The sequence below is a fragment of the Patagioenas fasciata genome, chromosome 16, assembly GCF_037038585.1.
Source record: "Patagioenas fasciata isolate bPatFas1 chromosome 16, bPatFas1.hap1, whole genome shotgun sequence".
NCBI lineage: Eukaryota > Metazoa > Chordata > Aves > Columbiformes > Columbidae > Patagioenas > Patagioenas fasciata.
Window position 1 is genome coordinate 2,171,787 of NC_092535.1, and position 17,635 is coordinate 2,189,421.

A 17,635-nucleotide genomic window follows, 5' to 3' on the forward strand; every position below is an offset into this window, starting at 1 on the left:
TGGGCAGATCCCAGACAACCCAGCCCCCAGGCCAGCATCAACCTGCAGAACAGGGCAGGGAGAGGGACATCCCTTTGCTCCGCTGCCACGTAGGATCTAATTACAACCTTTAGCAAGAGATAAACACATTAGGAGGGAAGCCTAGCACAGGCTGTCCCATCTGGAAGGCTTCCCATGTAAGGCAGGTAGGCAGGCAGGCAGCCCGTGGGTGCTATTTGGGGGCTCTGCTGGGTGCTGTAGGTGAAACGCTGCTCTGGCTGGAGGCAGATTTAGCCAAGGACACAGCAGCAGCGACCATGTAGACTCCCTGTGCCAGAGCAACCAGGTTTGTCCATCAACTTGGTGGTGCAATACCCACCTAAGAAGAGAAAGGAAGGCTCTGTGTGCTAAACCACCAAAAAAACCCCTGCAATCCCACGCTCCAGGACATCTCAGCTCCCTGCCTCGCTGGTTGCATTTCTAATGCATCTTCTTAACAGATTCCAGCGGAGCCTGGCTGTGCCTTGCTCTGCAAACTGGTCTCTGCAGGTGCCAATTTGCTTCAGGGGTGGTCGCTTCTGCCACAAGATGGGCTGCTGGTGGGATGGAGACAGAGCTCTCGTAAAAGGCAGCACTGAGCAGCAAACACTTGCTGAGACGGCAGCCAGGACACACCAAACTGCGGGTGCTGGGGTGCACAGCCCTGCAGAGCCACCACACGGTGCCCCTGAGGGACACGGACCTGCCTGGAGCCACCCAGATGCGAGGAACCCTTCGGACGTCCCTGCTCTCCCTGCGCATCTCAAATACACCAGGTCCTCCTCCTCACTGGGCTTCGGGAAGGAAATTCAGCCCAAGGAATGCAGCCAGGTTTGTCCTCAAAGCCAGCACACGTGGGGCACTGCAGGAGAAAGGCAAAGTCCAAGAGAAAGTAAAAGTTTTGCAAGGATTTTCAGAGGGGTTTCAGAGTCCTTTCCGTTAATTTGCGTGACTGCGAAAGAGCTCCACTAGCATCAGCAGGGCAAACCTCAGGCTCTGGATTTTAAGATGATCTTGTGCTTAATGTGAAATGAGTCACATCCACGTTTCTACAGGACAAGACGACTCCTTTCACCGCATTTCCAGCAAAGGTCCCCAAGCAATCTTGCGAGAGCAGATGAGTGCTTTACGTCTCCCAATGTCTGAAAATAGTTTGGAGTGCCCAGAGCTACACTCAGCAGGTTGCAGCAGCTCTCAGAGGTTGCTTTGTCTTCTTCTCTGGCACAAAAGCCCAAAGAATTATGTATTTCAGACTGGGCATTTAAAGGAATGCCCACTCGCATGCTACCAAGCACTCTGTGCATCAAAAGTGAGCCTGTAAACTCCTGGCAGCAAAGTTCTGCAAGCAGCATCTGCCCATCGGCATGGGATATAAGCAAGAGCTGTCAGTCCTGAGCCTCTCACACAGACTCAATTAAATTGAAATTCAATTTAAATTGAAAAAGAAATAAAAGTAATGTTTCTGAAAACATGATTGCAAGCTCACCTCCATACCTACAGCGTGCAGCTCAAGCCCTGCAGAATCCAACATCCCCCAAATACATCCTGTTTTAAGAACTGGTGACAAAAACAGTTGGCAGCGGCACTGCTGTGTTTGCTAGCATGCTATCTTTGATTTAACAGCAAGCTTTCTTCCGAAAGGAAAAACCAATTTTCAGCTCCCCTAACTTCCCAGATACATCATTAGATTAAATAGATGGTGAAACACAGCTTGAGTCTGATGTTCTTCTCATCTCCCTCAAACTGAGTCCTGCATTTAACAACTAGTAATGCAAAATTTTACAGTATCATCTGGGTCACAGCAGGAATGTATACGAGTCCTTTAGCACTTGGGAAGCTCATGTTTTACATACTGCATGTTGTGTGCTCGCTCAGCTGAAGAAAGGCATTTTTTGGCCAGATGGTCTCAGCTGAACCACCCAGCGACTAAGTAAACGCATGGCCTTTAAACTAAACACACAGATGCACAAGTGGGGACTTCTTGAGGCAGGCTTTCTCCTCCACATCGGTGCCTTGATGAACAGGTCACGTTTCATGCAGAGCAGGCAGCTTTGTAGCTGTCTGCAGCCATTCCTTGCTAGGACTAGGTAGCCCAAGGGCATCAGGGACACAGCCACAGTGGCTGGCAGGATGGTGGTGCCAAGGACTACACAGAATAGGTCCCTGTCAACATCTTAGAGGGAGCAGAGGCTCTAGAGAGCACTTCTCAAACTGCTCCATTCTGCCAGCAGTTAAAATAATGGGCTCTCTCCACTTCTGAAGAGGCACCGTGATGCACAAAACCCACACAGTACAAACCTTCAGCAGTCCCATCAGCACCTCAGCAAGAAACGATCGCATGGAGAATTCACACTGGGCAAGGGAGGGAGAAAACTTCAGGTGGGAACCTGAACACTTGTGGCACGACCACACTCACAGGAGACTCATGGACTGACCACCTGTTCAGCTGGGAGCCTGACCTGGGAGACGCAGAGCCACTGACCCACTTCACCTCGTGCCCATGTAGCTAAACCAAGGTTAAGCTTCCCTGTTAGAGTGATCACACGGTCAAGCAAAAGATTTAGTGTTGTACATACATTGTGTGGTAGGGAAAGTCGTTTGCAGGAGCAGGTGAACATTTCTTTAGAGCCACATTAACTCAAGCATTGATCGCGGGCAGATGCACGTCTGGGTGTTTGCATCAAAGCAGGTTAAGAAGTTTCTGTGCTCTGCCAAGCATCAGGGCTGACTAAAGGACTCTTCAAAGCAGGGGACGGCTTCAACCACTCATCACGTAATCGAAAGAGCCTTACCTTACCATCCAAGTGAGCAGAGCCCATCTCAGCTGTGACATAACAAGCAGTAAGGAGGGGAGATAACTTCTTAACCTGCTACAGAGCACCCAAAAGGATGAAGAAAAGCTGACCCCAAACCAAATCAGCAATGCTGTTTGGTGTCTCTCTGTTACCAGATTTCTAAATAAAAATAATTTGCATAACCTGTCTGAGTAACAGAAGAACACAGCTCCCCTGTGCAACACTGCTGCAGCGTTTGCAGGGAGCAGCGGGAAGCACAGGTTGCATCAGTGGGAATTATGGTTTCCAAGGTAATTGCCAATGATAATTAAGGTTTACAAGGGTTATAACACCACTAAGAGAAACTGGTGTACAGCAGAAAATGATTAAATGAAGCCAAACAAGTGGAGGGTTACAAGTTTTCAAGACTTGCCAGACCATTCGGGAACAGAAAAATCACAGGCCAAAGCAAACTAAGGCACAAAGCCCATCTGACCCCTGTGCATGCTCCCACTGAGGACTAACAGGGCTGAAGATCATTTAAGTTTCTCCTCTAAGCTCCTGTAACCACATCACCCTCAAATAAAAGCATTAACCCAAACTTATCAAGCACAGCTGGGCTGTGGGGCCCCTGGAAGGCAAGTTTTCAGAGCAAAGCAAAGCATCCCAAAACCACCAGGTTTCATTCCCTGAGCAGCAGAGGTGACAGAAGCCCACAGAGCAGTTTTGCTTAATGCAGGAAAAAGGCTCTGCAATGTAGCTACCGGAAAACAGCCTTAAGAAAATGCAGTTTGAAAAAGGTGTTGGAAGAGGGAAAGGGCCCTTTCTCACATGATGCAACATCACAGGAATAATTTGCAGCAGGGAATCACAGCGAGCCAGCAAAGCAGAGATGGGGACCATGGGAATGTCTGCCCTGAGACATCTCTGGCGCCATCTGATCTAAAACACACTCAGAGCCCAAAATCCATCTTAAGCACAGGGCCAAACTTCTGCATGAGGAGCACAGCGTGGAAACAGCAGGTTCTCCAGCTCCTGCTCTCCCGGAGCACAGCACGGGGTGAAGGAAGGACCTTTCCTCCGCACGTGCAAGGTCACCGGGGGCAGCCAGACGGGCTCACGGGCCCTTCATCTGCCCCGCGTCCAGAATTAGAGCAGCCGAAATGCCAGGCGGAGCTCGGCCACCCAGGGAACGGGCTCACGTGTGCGTCGCGTGGGCAGCGAGAGCCCCGGCCCCTCCGACACCTGCGCTGGCACCCGGGGGCTGCGTGATCGGCTCCCGCGGCCGTCAGCTGCTCCCGGGCCTCCCGCTGCCATCTGGCCTCGGCTGCTCTCGGGAGAGCCAGCAAATCTGCAGCCTGGAGAAGGGTCTGCCTGGAGACAGCTCGATAGTTTGGGAACGGCTGCTGTCGAAACTGAAAAAAATGCCATTTCTCAGTCCACCCCCAGCCTCGCGTATCACACCTGACACAGGAGCAACACCTGAGTAGGGACAGCCCTTTGAAATACGTCCTTGAGAAAACAGATTACATTGAAATGTGAAGTTCAGAGACACCAGCTGTGCAAGATAATCAGAAGAAGTCACCACTTCATCAGAAAAAAGTGCTTGTATTCACATGGATTGTTCAATATGGAGACACTTTCAAGCAGAGCACCCAAAGCACAAGGGTCATAGAATCATTTCAGTTGGAAGAGACCCTCAGGGTCATCAAGTCCAACAATTAACCTAACTCCAGCACTAAACTATATCCCTAAGAACCTCATCTAAATACCTTTTAAACCCCTCCAGGGCTGGTGACTCCAGCACTGCCCTGGGCAGCCTGTTCCAATGCCCCACAGCCCTTTGGGGAAGAAATTGTTCCCCAGATCCAACCTCAACCTCCCCTGGTGCAACTTGAGGCCGTTTCCTCTGCTCCTGGCGCTTGTTCCTGGGGAGCAGAGCCCGACCCCCCTGGCTCCAAGCTCCTTTCAGGCAGTTCAGAGATCAGAAGGTCTCCCCTCAGCTCCTGTTCTCCAGCTGAACCCCCCAGGTCCCTCAAACAGTCTCCAGCAGGGTCTGCACCATCAGCTCCAGGAGGGAGCTGGGAAGGCTGACCTGTGTTTGCAAAACCCTTCATGAGAACATTTCCTAATAACGGGACAGACTGCCCAGCCCTGCCCGTGCGTAACGTCACCGGTCTCCCACCACAGCAATGCACGGCAGCAAGTACCCAAAGGAGTTCTGAGAAGGCTGAGAGGTTTTATGAGTAAAAGGATTACCAGAAAGCTCAGCCTCTATGGTCTCCACAGTCCTGCTCAAATCCTGTTGCATCATGACAAGGATCAAGAAAGAAGAAGTTGTGTAATGACGGAGCGCAGCCTGGGAGGGGCTGCCGAAAAGGTTTGTCCCAGTATGTGCAGAAGTATTTGGCAGCAATGACAGGACAGTGTTGAGTAAACCTGACAAGAGAATCCCAGTGAAAAGAATCTTATCAATTTAACAGCATCACTTTCTAAAACCATACAGTTAACTCTGAGACCTGTATTAAAACCACCCTATGACTTTCCCCTCCAGTGTCCTCCATACACATAGGTTGGGCCTAACAAAGCTCCACTGTCAAGTCCATCTCCGAACCAAACCATCTCAATTAAGAGTTGATCATGTACCTGGGATTAATGTGTTCCTATTGCTGTAAAGAAACCCCCAGCAGGCTGGCAAACAGCGCTGTGCCGTGCCAAAGCAGAGCCCCTGATGCCCAACCGACCCAAACGCAGGCATTATTGTGCCTTTATTTTACAAAACAGCTAAAATGGAGCGTATTTCTCAAGGGACACTGGGCCACCATCTGCTCTGTGATCAGGGAATCAGTCCTTTGATCACCTTTAAAAATAGCCAAGTGGAAACACAGCCTACAAAGAAAACACCCGACACCCTGCATGGCTGTTCGCGTCCCATAGGAAAAACCACATCAACCTTTCAGTCCTTCCTGCTCACTCAATACATTCTCAGCTACTCTTGCTATTTGCAGCCTTTCAGAACCTGAACAAGTACCAGAGGCAACTAAAGAAATAATATCTATCTTGTGCAGTCCGGCCACTGTTCACCGTACTCTGAGCAACCTCTACAGCACAGAGCCCAGCTGGAGGTGGACACTGCTCCAAAAAACCGAAACAGAACATTTATTTATTGGCTCTCCAGAATCCCCATTAGTTTTCTCACTCACCTGCCAGCCTACAGCCTAAAATGCACTTTCTTTGGACTGTGGGATGCTCTGACATCTCTAAAGGAACCGACACCCCCCCGGGTTACACTGCGGCTGGTTCATCAGCCAACACCAGCAAGCGAACAAAGTCACCGTGATGGATTTGTACAGCCTGAGCTCACCTCCGAGAGCCAGAACACTCACGGGTAACGGTTTTAGAGAAGACAAGATGGACAGCAGTCAGCAAGCCCCTCTTCGAGGGAAATCTACTCTGATTTTGTGACATATGACAAAATAAGGCAGCGTACAAGTAATACAGAGCACACAAATACCCCCAACGCGCTGACGGGTGTTTGCTCGGCAGCGAGGGGAATTCTGCTCCTCTGGGGCTTCGCATTTTCCCTACTCGCCTGATACTGAGTAACCACCAAATCAAGAGGATATGCACTAGCTAATTATGTTCTTACTTTCTTAAGTGTTTTACAAAACAGGAAAAGAGCCAATGAGGAAAAACTATTTATTTACAGGAAAGGTTAGGATTTTTAAATTAAAAAATAAAATAAAGTGTTGGGTTTTTTTTTAACGAAACGATTACATTGTGTTGCAACAGAACTCATATGCAAGAGTCATTCGGGAGGTCATCAAGTTTGGCCAGCACGTCTGACCCTGCAAGCCAAATGCTGCAGAAGAATGCGAGAGTTTGACGCCAGAGGAAGCATTTTAGATGTTTACCCTAAGTAATATTTTCAGAGGAGCGTGGACTAGTTTTACCACATCAATGGGAAAAGAGCTGATTCCTTGTTTAAACAATTCGCAGCTGGGCCATGAAACATATCCTGGATGAAGCTCCTAGAAGTAAAATATTCAACAAGCTGGAAAACACCCCAGTGTGGGAAATTCTGCATCTCTGGATGGAGCTCACTGCCAAGTTTTCAACACCTTTCAAGACACTGAAAGCCAGGCAAGCTGATTTCAATGGAGGTTCAAACAACATCCATCAAGGCCATGATAGAAAATTAAACTTCTGGTGGACACTTCATGCCCCAGAAACCTCTACGGGTGATGGTCAGTGTCACCTGCTGGACTATCGTATCGTTCTATACAAGGAACATCTTGTAGAAGGTGGTCAGTGGCAACAGAAATGCAAAACATGCTCCACTAGTAGAAACCCAGGTGTGAAAAAGTAACCAGGAAGGCCACTGATTTCCTTGAGGGATTCCCCCAAAAAACAGAGGTGACATCTGCGAAAACGATAGGCTTTGAATTTACGGGGAACCGGCCAGTGCTCGTGGTTTCATATCACACAACATTTCAACATTTACAACAAGTGAAGAGCAGAAACGCAAAGAGAGAACTGAAACCCTGCTCCGGATGCAGGGCTGGGCATTGGAGAAGAAAGGCTCATGGCGGTGGTGGGAGCCAAGAGGTCTCATCAAAGCATTGTCCATCCATACGACAGCCCGACAGCGCCGGGCACAGAAAGGCCAGCAGGCACAACAAACGCATCTACCCACAGGAAAGATGCCGGGTTTGGAACCAGCACCCAGTTGTACCTCTTTTGGCAAAGCCTGGTCACTTTGTCCCCTGTAAACGCCCCTACTTGGCACAAGTCTCGCGCACATCGAGCCCGAGTCCTTGTCCACTTCTGCTCCGTTCACACCAGGGCGCCAGGGAGGACGCACAAACCATTCACACCGCTAAAATGAAATAATCAGGTTTTCCAGTCCGATGAGCAAACTGAAGGCTCTGATCTTCCATGACCTGAGTCCGTACGGGAGTTCGCCACCCTCTCTGGCCATGAACTCTGTTCATCCGCCCCAAGTTTCAATTCTCCTGCCAATAATCACTACACACCATCACTACATTATCGCACTGCCCCTCCTAACAGTAAGTAAACTACTCTTATAACAAGGTTCCTGCAACATCTGCCAGCATTACAAGATATAAGTTTCACAGACAGGAAAATCCAGGAGCTACTGCCTTGGCACGCACAGCCCTCGCCACTCCCGGGGTATTTATTGTGCAACCACACACCCAGAACCGTGCAGAAAGGTGGCTCTGGACAGGGTATAAACCAACATTTTACGACAGGGGTCTAAGAAGAAATTCATGAAAAATTATTCAATCTCTTGTGCTTAATCAACAGACCCTCTGTCAGAGCAACGAGCAGCACAAGGAAAAGATACTAAATTAGAACATAAACACCACCACAGGTCTCATTTACACGGCAGTATTGCACTGGGATGTTCACAGCAGCTCAGCCAAGAACCTCTTAGGCTAAAACAAAATACCACGCTGGGTCAGATCCAAGGTCTGCTGTTTTGTCTCCAGGAGATGCTGTTTATGAAGGGCACATGAGCCTGTCCACCATCAGCAGTTCAGCTGCGACACTGATCCTTGGGGGGCCTGCTGCTGGTCCTGAAAAGCGATCGTTACAAGCGAGGAAGCAAAGGGTAAGGCTAAACCAGCTCCATAGAAGGACCTTTCTTTTATTCACAGTTAAATCACGTTCTTGAACAACCTTTTGCGGGAAACTTCACAAAGGCGATCTGGAAACAGCCATACCTGTGCGCTCAGTGCCACTCGCTTTGCACTCTGGTAGGTTTGCCAGCACCTCACAGCGGCTCCATCACCTTTCCCAGCTGACGGGTCTGTGCACAGTGGCTCGATTTCACTGTCCCACTAGGGATGCAAATCAGATTTACTGGTTCCCAGGACCCCCTCTGTTGTCCTCTCTAGAGGGAGAGGGGCTGGCAACCTCCCCGTCCTTGGCACAGCAGCCCTTTGCAATAACACACTGCACACCCTGGCCAGCAGCTCTGCAATTCCACATCCAAGTTCCCGTAGTCCTTTGGGCACGTGCCAACTAATCCTGGGTGCTTCTTGACATCCAACTTGTTTATCTGGTCAAATACTTCCTGGATATTCCCTTGTATTTATATAGATGGTACTGTACCCCTACGAGTGGCAGCTACTAAGGGTTTCAGAGCAAAAGGCTGGGAGCAACAGTTTGACACAACCCAAATGAAAGCCGCTCGAAGCTGCTGCCAGTGTGTATTCCCAAGCCAGAGAGTTTAAACAACCCCTCTCCTTACTGCCCAGCCATGGGACAACCACCCCAGTTCCGTTCAAGTGCTTGCTTTCTTTACAGACTTGACTTAACAAAGCACAGAAGTCCTGTCCTGCCTATTTGAGCTCAGTAAAAACTACTTCCAGAGAAAATCTTCAGTAATGCTGAACGCCCTTCTGCAGAGGCACAAAGTCCAGGGGTGCATCTGAATGGGCAAAACCAGAGGAGACCACAGGCACTGTGTAACCAAGTGGTCACCAACCTGTGATACTTGTCCCCTTCCTTCACCGCACTGCAGAGCAGAACAGCACAAGGCTGAGAGCACTTGCCTGCTCTCCGCTCCTGCCCCGCATCCCACGGCAGAAGAGGCTGTGCAGAGCCAAAACAGGGCTTGACACCTCCAAAACAGCAAACCAACCACCCTCCCCAGCACTTCCCTGCAAACCAGTGTGCGTTCCTGACAGGGATGAGTCAGGCCCTGCTTCCCAGTCAGCCCTCGGAAGGGAAAAAGGATTACCAAGTGAGTCGGTGCCTGCCAGCTGTCTGAGTAACGTGGCGCTCAGCCCCCTGACTCACAGCACACCCCACACATGGGAAGACCATGGGACAGCACCCACCTGAAGCAGGTATTTTGCTGCTCTTAAATGTTTAGTTCATCCTTTTGGCATAATCGCTCACCTGATATAATATCTCAGAGATTTCACTGGCAATAAAGAGGACATAGAATGCAGCACACAAGCGCAAGGCATTAAAAGAAACACTTGGGACAGAAGAACCTTGAGATATGACAGAACACTGGCAGATCCCAGGTCTCAGCACACACACACATACAGTCTTTGGAAACAAGCTTCAGACCATGATCTCTGCGTTTTCCAGCCCCCCAAGCAGGCATCACCATCCTGCCCTGGGCCAGCACCGTTGTCATATCTCATATGCAGCCAAACCCATCGTAGGACAACCAGAATGATTACATGAAATCGATTAGTTCTGAGTCCAGCACAGCCTTGCTCTAAACAGCCCACAGCTAAAGATGGAGACTCCAGCCACCAAAGGAGAAAAGTCAGGGAGCTGCACCTGAGGACAAGCCATGAGTCCCTCCTGTCCTAGTTTGCACTTTCATATGAGTATCTGAACATAGTGGTTGTTTGCACTACTGCCACAGCACTAACTGTGCTGGTTGGTGACTGTTCCAAAACTGGGAGAGGAAGAATTCCAACAACGAAATGAGGAAAGCACACGACCTGGGTGTGTCTGAGCTACAACATCTACTTCTTTCGCTGCTTGTTTTAATGCCAGGTTCCTACCAACGCTTCTGCCGTTCCCACTCTTGCTCTACCCACACAGCTCAGAGTCAGAGGGCCCCAGAAAGCAGACATGTTCTCATTTGGAGGTATGAGAAACACTGCCCTAAAGCATTCAGGTAGATGCAGCCGGTTTTATAAACCCTCCCCAGGCTAGAAGATTTCATAAAACCCACCAGAAGACAGCGACACTTTCTGTGACAGAAAGCTGTATCTATCATCGCCCTTGAAGGAGGGTACAATATCTGCAGCTTAATAAAACACAAGTACATTCACTGTATTTTATTACCTACTTTAGGTGCGGCTAATCTGACTGATCTCCAGAAGCAGAGCGTTGTACTGTCCAGCAATGCTTCCAGAATAATTAATATCTGCCAAGACCACCAATCTATCACTCCGCTCTCAGCACAGGTGATGGGGAGATGACACGGATTGTTGAGGATGCCTATCTGATCCTTGGGTGGAGTGGGGTCACCCCATTTCCTATGGAGAGTCCTCATCAGGGAAAGGAGCTGTGCTGAGCCTGGGTAGTGCTACAAGCACAAACCAAACACATGGTAAATTTTCCATGATGCTTCTCACTGCCCTAGAGCTTACTCAGGCTCCCCTATGGCAGGAATCCCTCCTGGTAGTAACGGCTGAGCAGCAGCTTTGGGTAGGACCCTTTGGTAGCACCTGCAACATCTCTTTGACTGCTCTCAGCAGCCCACAGGCACACGTCTGCCAATGTGTATCAGTAAAAAACACCTTCCCAGCAGTGAATTTTTGTTCTTTAAACAAACTGTGTGATTTAGGGATGTGCTTTCACTACCAGAACAGTGCTGGAAGAGGCCGCGTCACTGTTGGTATGACAAGTCATCCAGGAAGCTACTAAAGAAATGAGGAGTCGCTTTGGCACAGAAGTCCTGAAGCTGAGTGCATCGCGTAGAAGCTGCCCACAATTAGGCACTTCTGAAAGTCTGGATGTTAACAGCCAGCATCCTCAGTCACAGCATCTGTGCACAACAGTAATGGAAGCCTGATAGCTGCAAAAGTATCTAAAGAGTCCGATTATGGAGCCCAAGCACTTTGTTCTTCATAGCTTAATGTAAGATTATTGCTTCAAACAGAAGAAATCCAGACCCTTCTGGCAGAAATGCAACTGAAACACAGCTTCATCCAACCTCAGTTTCGACCCGGGATGGCACATCCCAGCATGAAGAACCCCATGGGGAGGTACGGCCACCAGATCGAGGTGCTGCCACAGGGACCCAGGAACCAGCAGGGTGGCCTTGTCCCATGGGGCCCCAGCAGCACATTATGACCCAAGCAGCATTTGACACTCGGCATCCTCTCTGGAAAGCTGCTGTCCAAAAACCGTTGCCAGTTTCCTAATTAAAAGCTCTATGAGTGGTCTGGACTCTGGGTTTGCGTGGTGTGTTGTTTTCTGTTCGTTTGGGTTTGTCGTATTGTTTTTGTTTGTTTTAATAAGCCCTATAGTTGTTGTTGGTTTTTATGTTTTCCTTACATTTAAAAAAAAACAAACAAACCACACCTTCAGTTTTTCTTTGCATGTTGTGTTTGTTCTAGACCAGCAATGGGAACCATACAGAGATATTCTTTCATTTAAACAAAGCTCCAGTAAGCTCTGGCAGCTTTTACTATCTTTGTTTCTCCCTTCTAGACCTCTTTTTTTCACATGCAAACCTAAGAAAGCAGAAAATGGATACAACATGCAAAGCTCTACCTGCCGTCCCTGTCCCAACAGGCACCACCAGTACGGCAACTGGGGTGACTGGTTTGAGAAACAAAGGCAAGAACTTAGTGCTTCAGCTACACACAGGTTACATGGGGAACAGGCTCATCCATGCACCTTCACACCCCAGAGCCTAATTAAAAGAGTTCTGTAACCAGTGTTGTTCTTCAAATCCCCACCTAGTTATATTTTTACCTCCACAAGCCGCCCAGGCTGATGTTCATATGAGATGATTAACCGGCACTTCAGCACAGAACTAAGGGTTTGTCCATGCGACATGGGTATGGCACGCTGTGCTCCCACTCTAATTAACTCTCTCCATCACCAATGAAGTCCTCAGTGATGCTTTAAGTCCCTGCAAGTGCCTTCAGCATCCCAGCTAGTTTGTCCAGTGCATTTCACCTGCAAGGCCTGCGAAAGCCACCGCAGGTATCTACCTACCCAGCAACCACAGCATTGACTTCAGCCTTTCCACATGATTGTGAAAGAGATTTCGCTTTTGAGAGCAGCACTTTTATCAGAAGCATTTCCTGGAGCTTCCTGTTCCTCTTTAGGCCACATCAGCAATACCAGAGAAAGAGGAATCAAAAGCAGCAGAAACAGAAATACTTATAACATTCACAAGCAGCAAGAGAAAACATAATGAAATGGCCAACAGGGAAAATTCAAGTGTTTCCTATGGACTCAGGATGGTCCTTTTGAACTACACAGTCCTAACAGCGCCAGGAGGACGATACCATGACAGTAAAGTCACCTACGTACGAGTTCTGCAGCATGAAGCAACCTCATGTACTGCATGTGGTTTGGGATCAGAGGCTCAGAGCAGAGCCAACTGGGCAGTCCCAGGCTGGTGGTGGTGCAGGAACCTTCAGAGCAGCTTCTTGGCCAGAACAGATGGGGATGAACACTGGTCGCACCTTCCAGCCCATGCAGAACTTAGACGGCCACAGCTGGCAGCGCGCAGCAGCTGAGTTTCCTCAGGACATATCTCTTAGGGACACTCAACAATGCCTTGAAACATTATTCACTTTTTCACGAATTTCTCCTCTCTGAGAGTGAAGACCGGGATCTTGTATCTTTTCAAAGCTCTCATACAACTGGGTAGTCACTGATACCTTGGTATAATCTAGCAGGCTATAGACTGAGAAGCAAGCAAGTGGCCAAGGTATTTTTTGTTTTTAAATCCAAGCTTTTCCCGGGAATCCTCCTTGGCTTTCAGAGGCTCTCATTTCTTTTTTGACCTTTCATACAGTGTGACAAGTCTGGGCTCATTCAATAGAGCGTTAAACACAAAATGCAAGAGGACAAGATGACAGCAATTACATTTGGTTATGGAAGAAAAGCCTTTGTCCTGAGAAGTACACACACGTTCCTTGAAGAACACACTTACAACTCGCAGCCCTTCACTCTGCTTGCTCCAGACCCCAGTGCCACGAGCTCACAGATCAGCACCGCGCACATCGCATCCAGTGTCTCCTCCATCCCTTGTGACAGAGCCACACTAATAGAGTTTATTTCAAAACAGCCAGGGAAAACTGCCTGCTAAGGAGGAAGAGACCGTATTTTTTAGCACTGTGAACACCACGACTGACACTCACCATTTTAATACTGGCTGCAAGTTTTGCTCAGCATCACAAATATCCCTACAAAAGCTGCCAGAATAGCTAACAAGAAAAACCTTCACCAAGACCAAATTAGAGCTGTTGGCTGCGGCCTGGCTGTCACCCAAAGATTTATGTGCAAGAAAAACGATGCACCCACTCCCTCCATAAAACCCAGCACAACTGCCAGCCCTGGCCTGCCAAACGGCTTTGCCAGCACCGCTTTACCTGTATGAGTTTACAAAGGAGTTTTCATTCAGAAAATGCAGTCATTAAACCTCTGGGTGAGCTAGAGAATGCATTTAACTAGCAAGGAAGTAAATACTTTCCACCATTTCATCTGCATCTTATCAATGTTTATTTGCTAGGCAATAAATGTAGTTGTCTTACCGAGTCGTTACATGTATGGATAGAAACCCTAGTGTAAACACAATTTTGCAGTCACAGCCAGAACTACACTGGTGTAAACGAATTCCTTTCTCTAGCAGGGTAGCTTCCAGTCACCTTTATGCCTGCCACAAGTTACGACTCTTTGGCTGCACAAAATCACTTAGAGCAGCACAGCCATTAATTGTTAGAGTATCTGGTGTTTTTACTGCAATGGCAGCACGACTCCAGCTGCTCTGTTGAAGGGATTCACCAAAACCCAGCAAGTCATCGCATCCTTACATGCTGCATATTTCATTTGCTTCTCTGCAGTCATACCAACACAACGTAAACGTGTGCGAGTTCAAGGGAAACAGCAAAACGCACAGGTGGGCGAGGTGCTGTCCTCAATTTGGGGACACAGCTGCAGCACCAGCTGAGCTCGTTTTGCAATGGAACATTAGTTCTGGAGCTCACCGGTCGCTGAGGAAACCTGTTTTGCATCAACGTGAAAATGTCAAGTTTCACGGGGCTTTTCAAACTAGTAACTACTCAGTAAAAAAACAAACACCACACACAAAACAAACACACTGTAGACTGGGGATGGAAGTTAACTTTTCTTCCCAAAGGTAACATAGCAAAGCCAGACTTCCTGAGAACCTCACAGCCTTATACACACTCAAGTGCAAGGAATCAACATACAAGCTCAAATTTTATAAGAACCTTTCTGCCACAGGAGTGGAATCTTGCCAGACCCACAAAACATGAAAACAGCAGATGCGAGTTTAATTTGCTTTCGGCTGTTCCTCATCCCATATCTCTACCCACATCTACCTGCTTCACAGGGGAACTACGGCACCTGCCTCGATACCATCTGACACCTTTTGGCAGGTACAAAACCACAAGGGCAGGGCTGGAAGTCACAAGCTCCTCAGTACTGTGCTGGGCCACTCCAGTGCATCCCAGGCAGGCAGAGAAGCTCCACTGCACAGCTCAAATGCCCAGAAAGCAAACACCTGCTGTACCTATGTAAAAATTAAAGCCTCTCAAGTGTTGCCACGTTTTAATTCACCTCAGTAGAAACCAACGCAGCTTGTAAATTTAATCATAATATTTACACACCTTCTACGCAATAACGCAAACAGAAATTTACCAGTAAAAAGCAACTTTGTCCCCGAGCTTCTTCTCATTGACATTTCTGTCCAGGAGGTTGTAGCAGATGTTGGTGGTCGCCCCTTTCATCCACTCCACGAAGATCTTCCCCTTCGTCACATCGAAGTTGTACTTCAGAAAGGGTCCCGTGTGTTGACTCTTCCAGTAAAACTCCTTAGCGATGTCACCCCAAAATTCTGCAAAGGCAACGTGCGGAGCCCGTGACCCAGCAGCCGGCACGGCGAGGGGAGACACCGCTCTCAGGAACGGGAGGGACGGCTGCTGCACCCCACTTTTGGGGGGTTCACTGCGGCCCCAACGCCCCCTCCAGCCCCCGGAGCCTTTCGGGAGCCGCTCCCCGCCCTCCCCGTCCAGCCGCGGCCCTTCCCCGAGGGGAGCGGGCAGGCCCGGGGCTCCTGCCGCCGGCGCTCACCGTGCGGCTCCTCCACGGAGCGCTGGTAGAGCCGCTCGTAGTGGGGCAGCGAGGGGACGTGCGCTGCCGGCAGCAGCTCGGGCCGCGGCCGGTACAGCCCGGCCTGCTCCTCGGGCAGCACCATGGCGGAGCGCCAGCGGCTCTGGGCGGGCGGGCGACCGCCGAGCCCGCTTCAAAGCGGCGCGGAGCCGGGGGCGGGGATGGCGCAGGCGGCGGGTCCGCCCTCCCGGCGGCGGGGGAAGCGCCGCCCCGCTCTGCCAGAGCCCGCCCGGCAGGCCGGGGATCGGCAGCAGGCGGCGGTGGGCGGCGTGTCGCTGTCGGCCATGTCACCGTGTCAGCCATGTCCCGCTCACACGCTATGCTCCCCCACCACTTGTGTCCCCCGTCAGCCGTGTGCCTCCCATTACTGGTGGCCCCACCCCGTCAGCCATGTCACCTTGTCAGCCCTGTTCCCTCGATCAGCGCTGTGCCCTCCTGTCAGCCGTGTCCTCCCTTCAGCCGTGCCACCTATGGCAGCGGTGATACCAAAAAGTCAGCAAAAAGGCTCCTTCACACTGTTTTGCAAGTGTTAAAAAGCAGCACTTCTACTGCAGCGTGCTGGACGCTTGGAGGATCGTTCCCTTAATCGAGAGCACAGGACTCACACTTCTTGGTGTTTATCACACACACCTATTGCACATTCATTTGTTTGTATCACTTAGCTCATGCATTAAACATAATTATTTACACAATCACGCCCTTTGCTACATGTCCATCTTCGGTATTCAAGGGTCTTCATTGGGGTCTGTAGTGTCCCGGGTATCTTCACAGCCTGCTGCCCCCCCCAGCATTGGCTCCTTGGCCTGATCTCTTGAGCAATATGTGGTGTTGTTTTGTGCTGCTACATAGCAAAAGTCATGTAGCTCTTTCTTCATTTAGTGGAACATTCCACATGTTCAGCTTGCAAACAAAGGACATCCCACTTTGCCCCATGTCCAGTCTCTATAGAGCTATTGTTTCTCTAGTAAGTTCCTGTTACACTGTGCCTAGTCTTGCTACATTAGGCCTAGTGGCTTGTATATTTTTGTTCCTCCTACCAGTGGTGTCCCCCTTTCAGCCATTTCACCCAAATCAGCCATACCCCTCCCGTTACTGCTGTGCGTCCCCTCAGGGACAGTCGGTGCTGCCTCGCCAAGCCCAGGGAGCAGGCCAGGGCACCACTGATGAAATCCTCCTTCCTTCCCCAGCTTCCAAACAGGCTCAGAGGTCATGGCCACGCAGAAAACAACCTTCATTTTGATTCACAGCACTCCACTTCCCCACCTCTGACTGGCTGGGTGAGCACAGTGAGCTGTGTCAGTTCCCCAAGCACCACTCCCCCTGCAAAAAATGTTATAGATCTTGTCTAGTTAGTGAGAAACATCTTTTTCGACAAGACGACAGACAAATGCTGGAACAGGAGCCCAAAGTGTCGGCAGCATCTCAGCCACTGGAGATAATCAAAACTCAGCCAGACAAGGCTCTGAGCAACCAGCCCCGTTGGAGCAAGAGGTTGAACTTGGGGTCTCCCAAGGGACCAACGTGATTCTGGGAGTCTGGCCTTAGGGGCAGGATCTGCCTGTGGCGGTGCCTCCCGCAGCAGAACCATTCTCAGCTCACTGCTTAACTCTGCCACCTCGAGCAGGGCTGCCCCGATGGCATCGCCTAGGCAGGCTGCTGAAACCTTGAACATCTCTTTTTCACTGGAGAATATCAACCCTTTGAGCAAAACTCTGCTCTGCCCAGGGAGCCAACTTGCTGTGGAGTCATAGGCAGTTTTTGTGGTGGTTTGGGCTGGGGCCAAGGAGTGCTCAAAAGATAAAAGCCCATAACCTTGAACTTCGTGTAACATTTTGCAGGCTGGAGAGCAGTGGCCTGGTATCAGCAAGCGGGTACAACCTATTCCGGGATCCTCGGTGTTTTCCATGGTTTGCAACATTGCTGCACACTCCATGCAATGTTCCCACCAACGAAGACGAAATAAT

The 17,635-nt window shown here is 49.7% G+C and overlaps 1 protein-coding gene across 2 annotated transcripts in view; it reads right to left on the reverse strand.

Moving 5' to 3' along the window:
* ACSS2 (acyl-CoA synthetase short chain family member 2) overlaps positions 1–15,808 on the reverse strand; it is a 33,063-nt gene extending 17,255 nt beyond the window's left edge. Inside the window, exons 1-2 of one of the 2 annotated variants that reach the window (XM_065849630.2) lie at positions 15,633–15,808; positions 15,201–15,396 (exon numbers count right to left, since the gene is read on the reverse strand). In XM_065849630.2, the coding sequence (XP_065705702.2) occupies positions 15,201–15,396; positions 15,633–15,756 (320 nt within the window). In that variant the 5' untranslated portion in view covers positions 15,757–15,808. The remainder of the gene's footprint in view (positions 1–15,200; positions 15,397–15,632) is intronic. The other variant, XM_065849631.2, reaches the window with a different exon arrangement.
* Between the last annotated feature and the right edge of the window lie 1,827 nt (positions 15,809–17,635).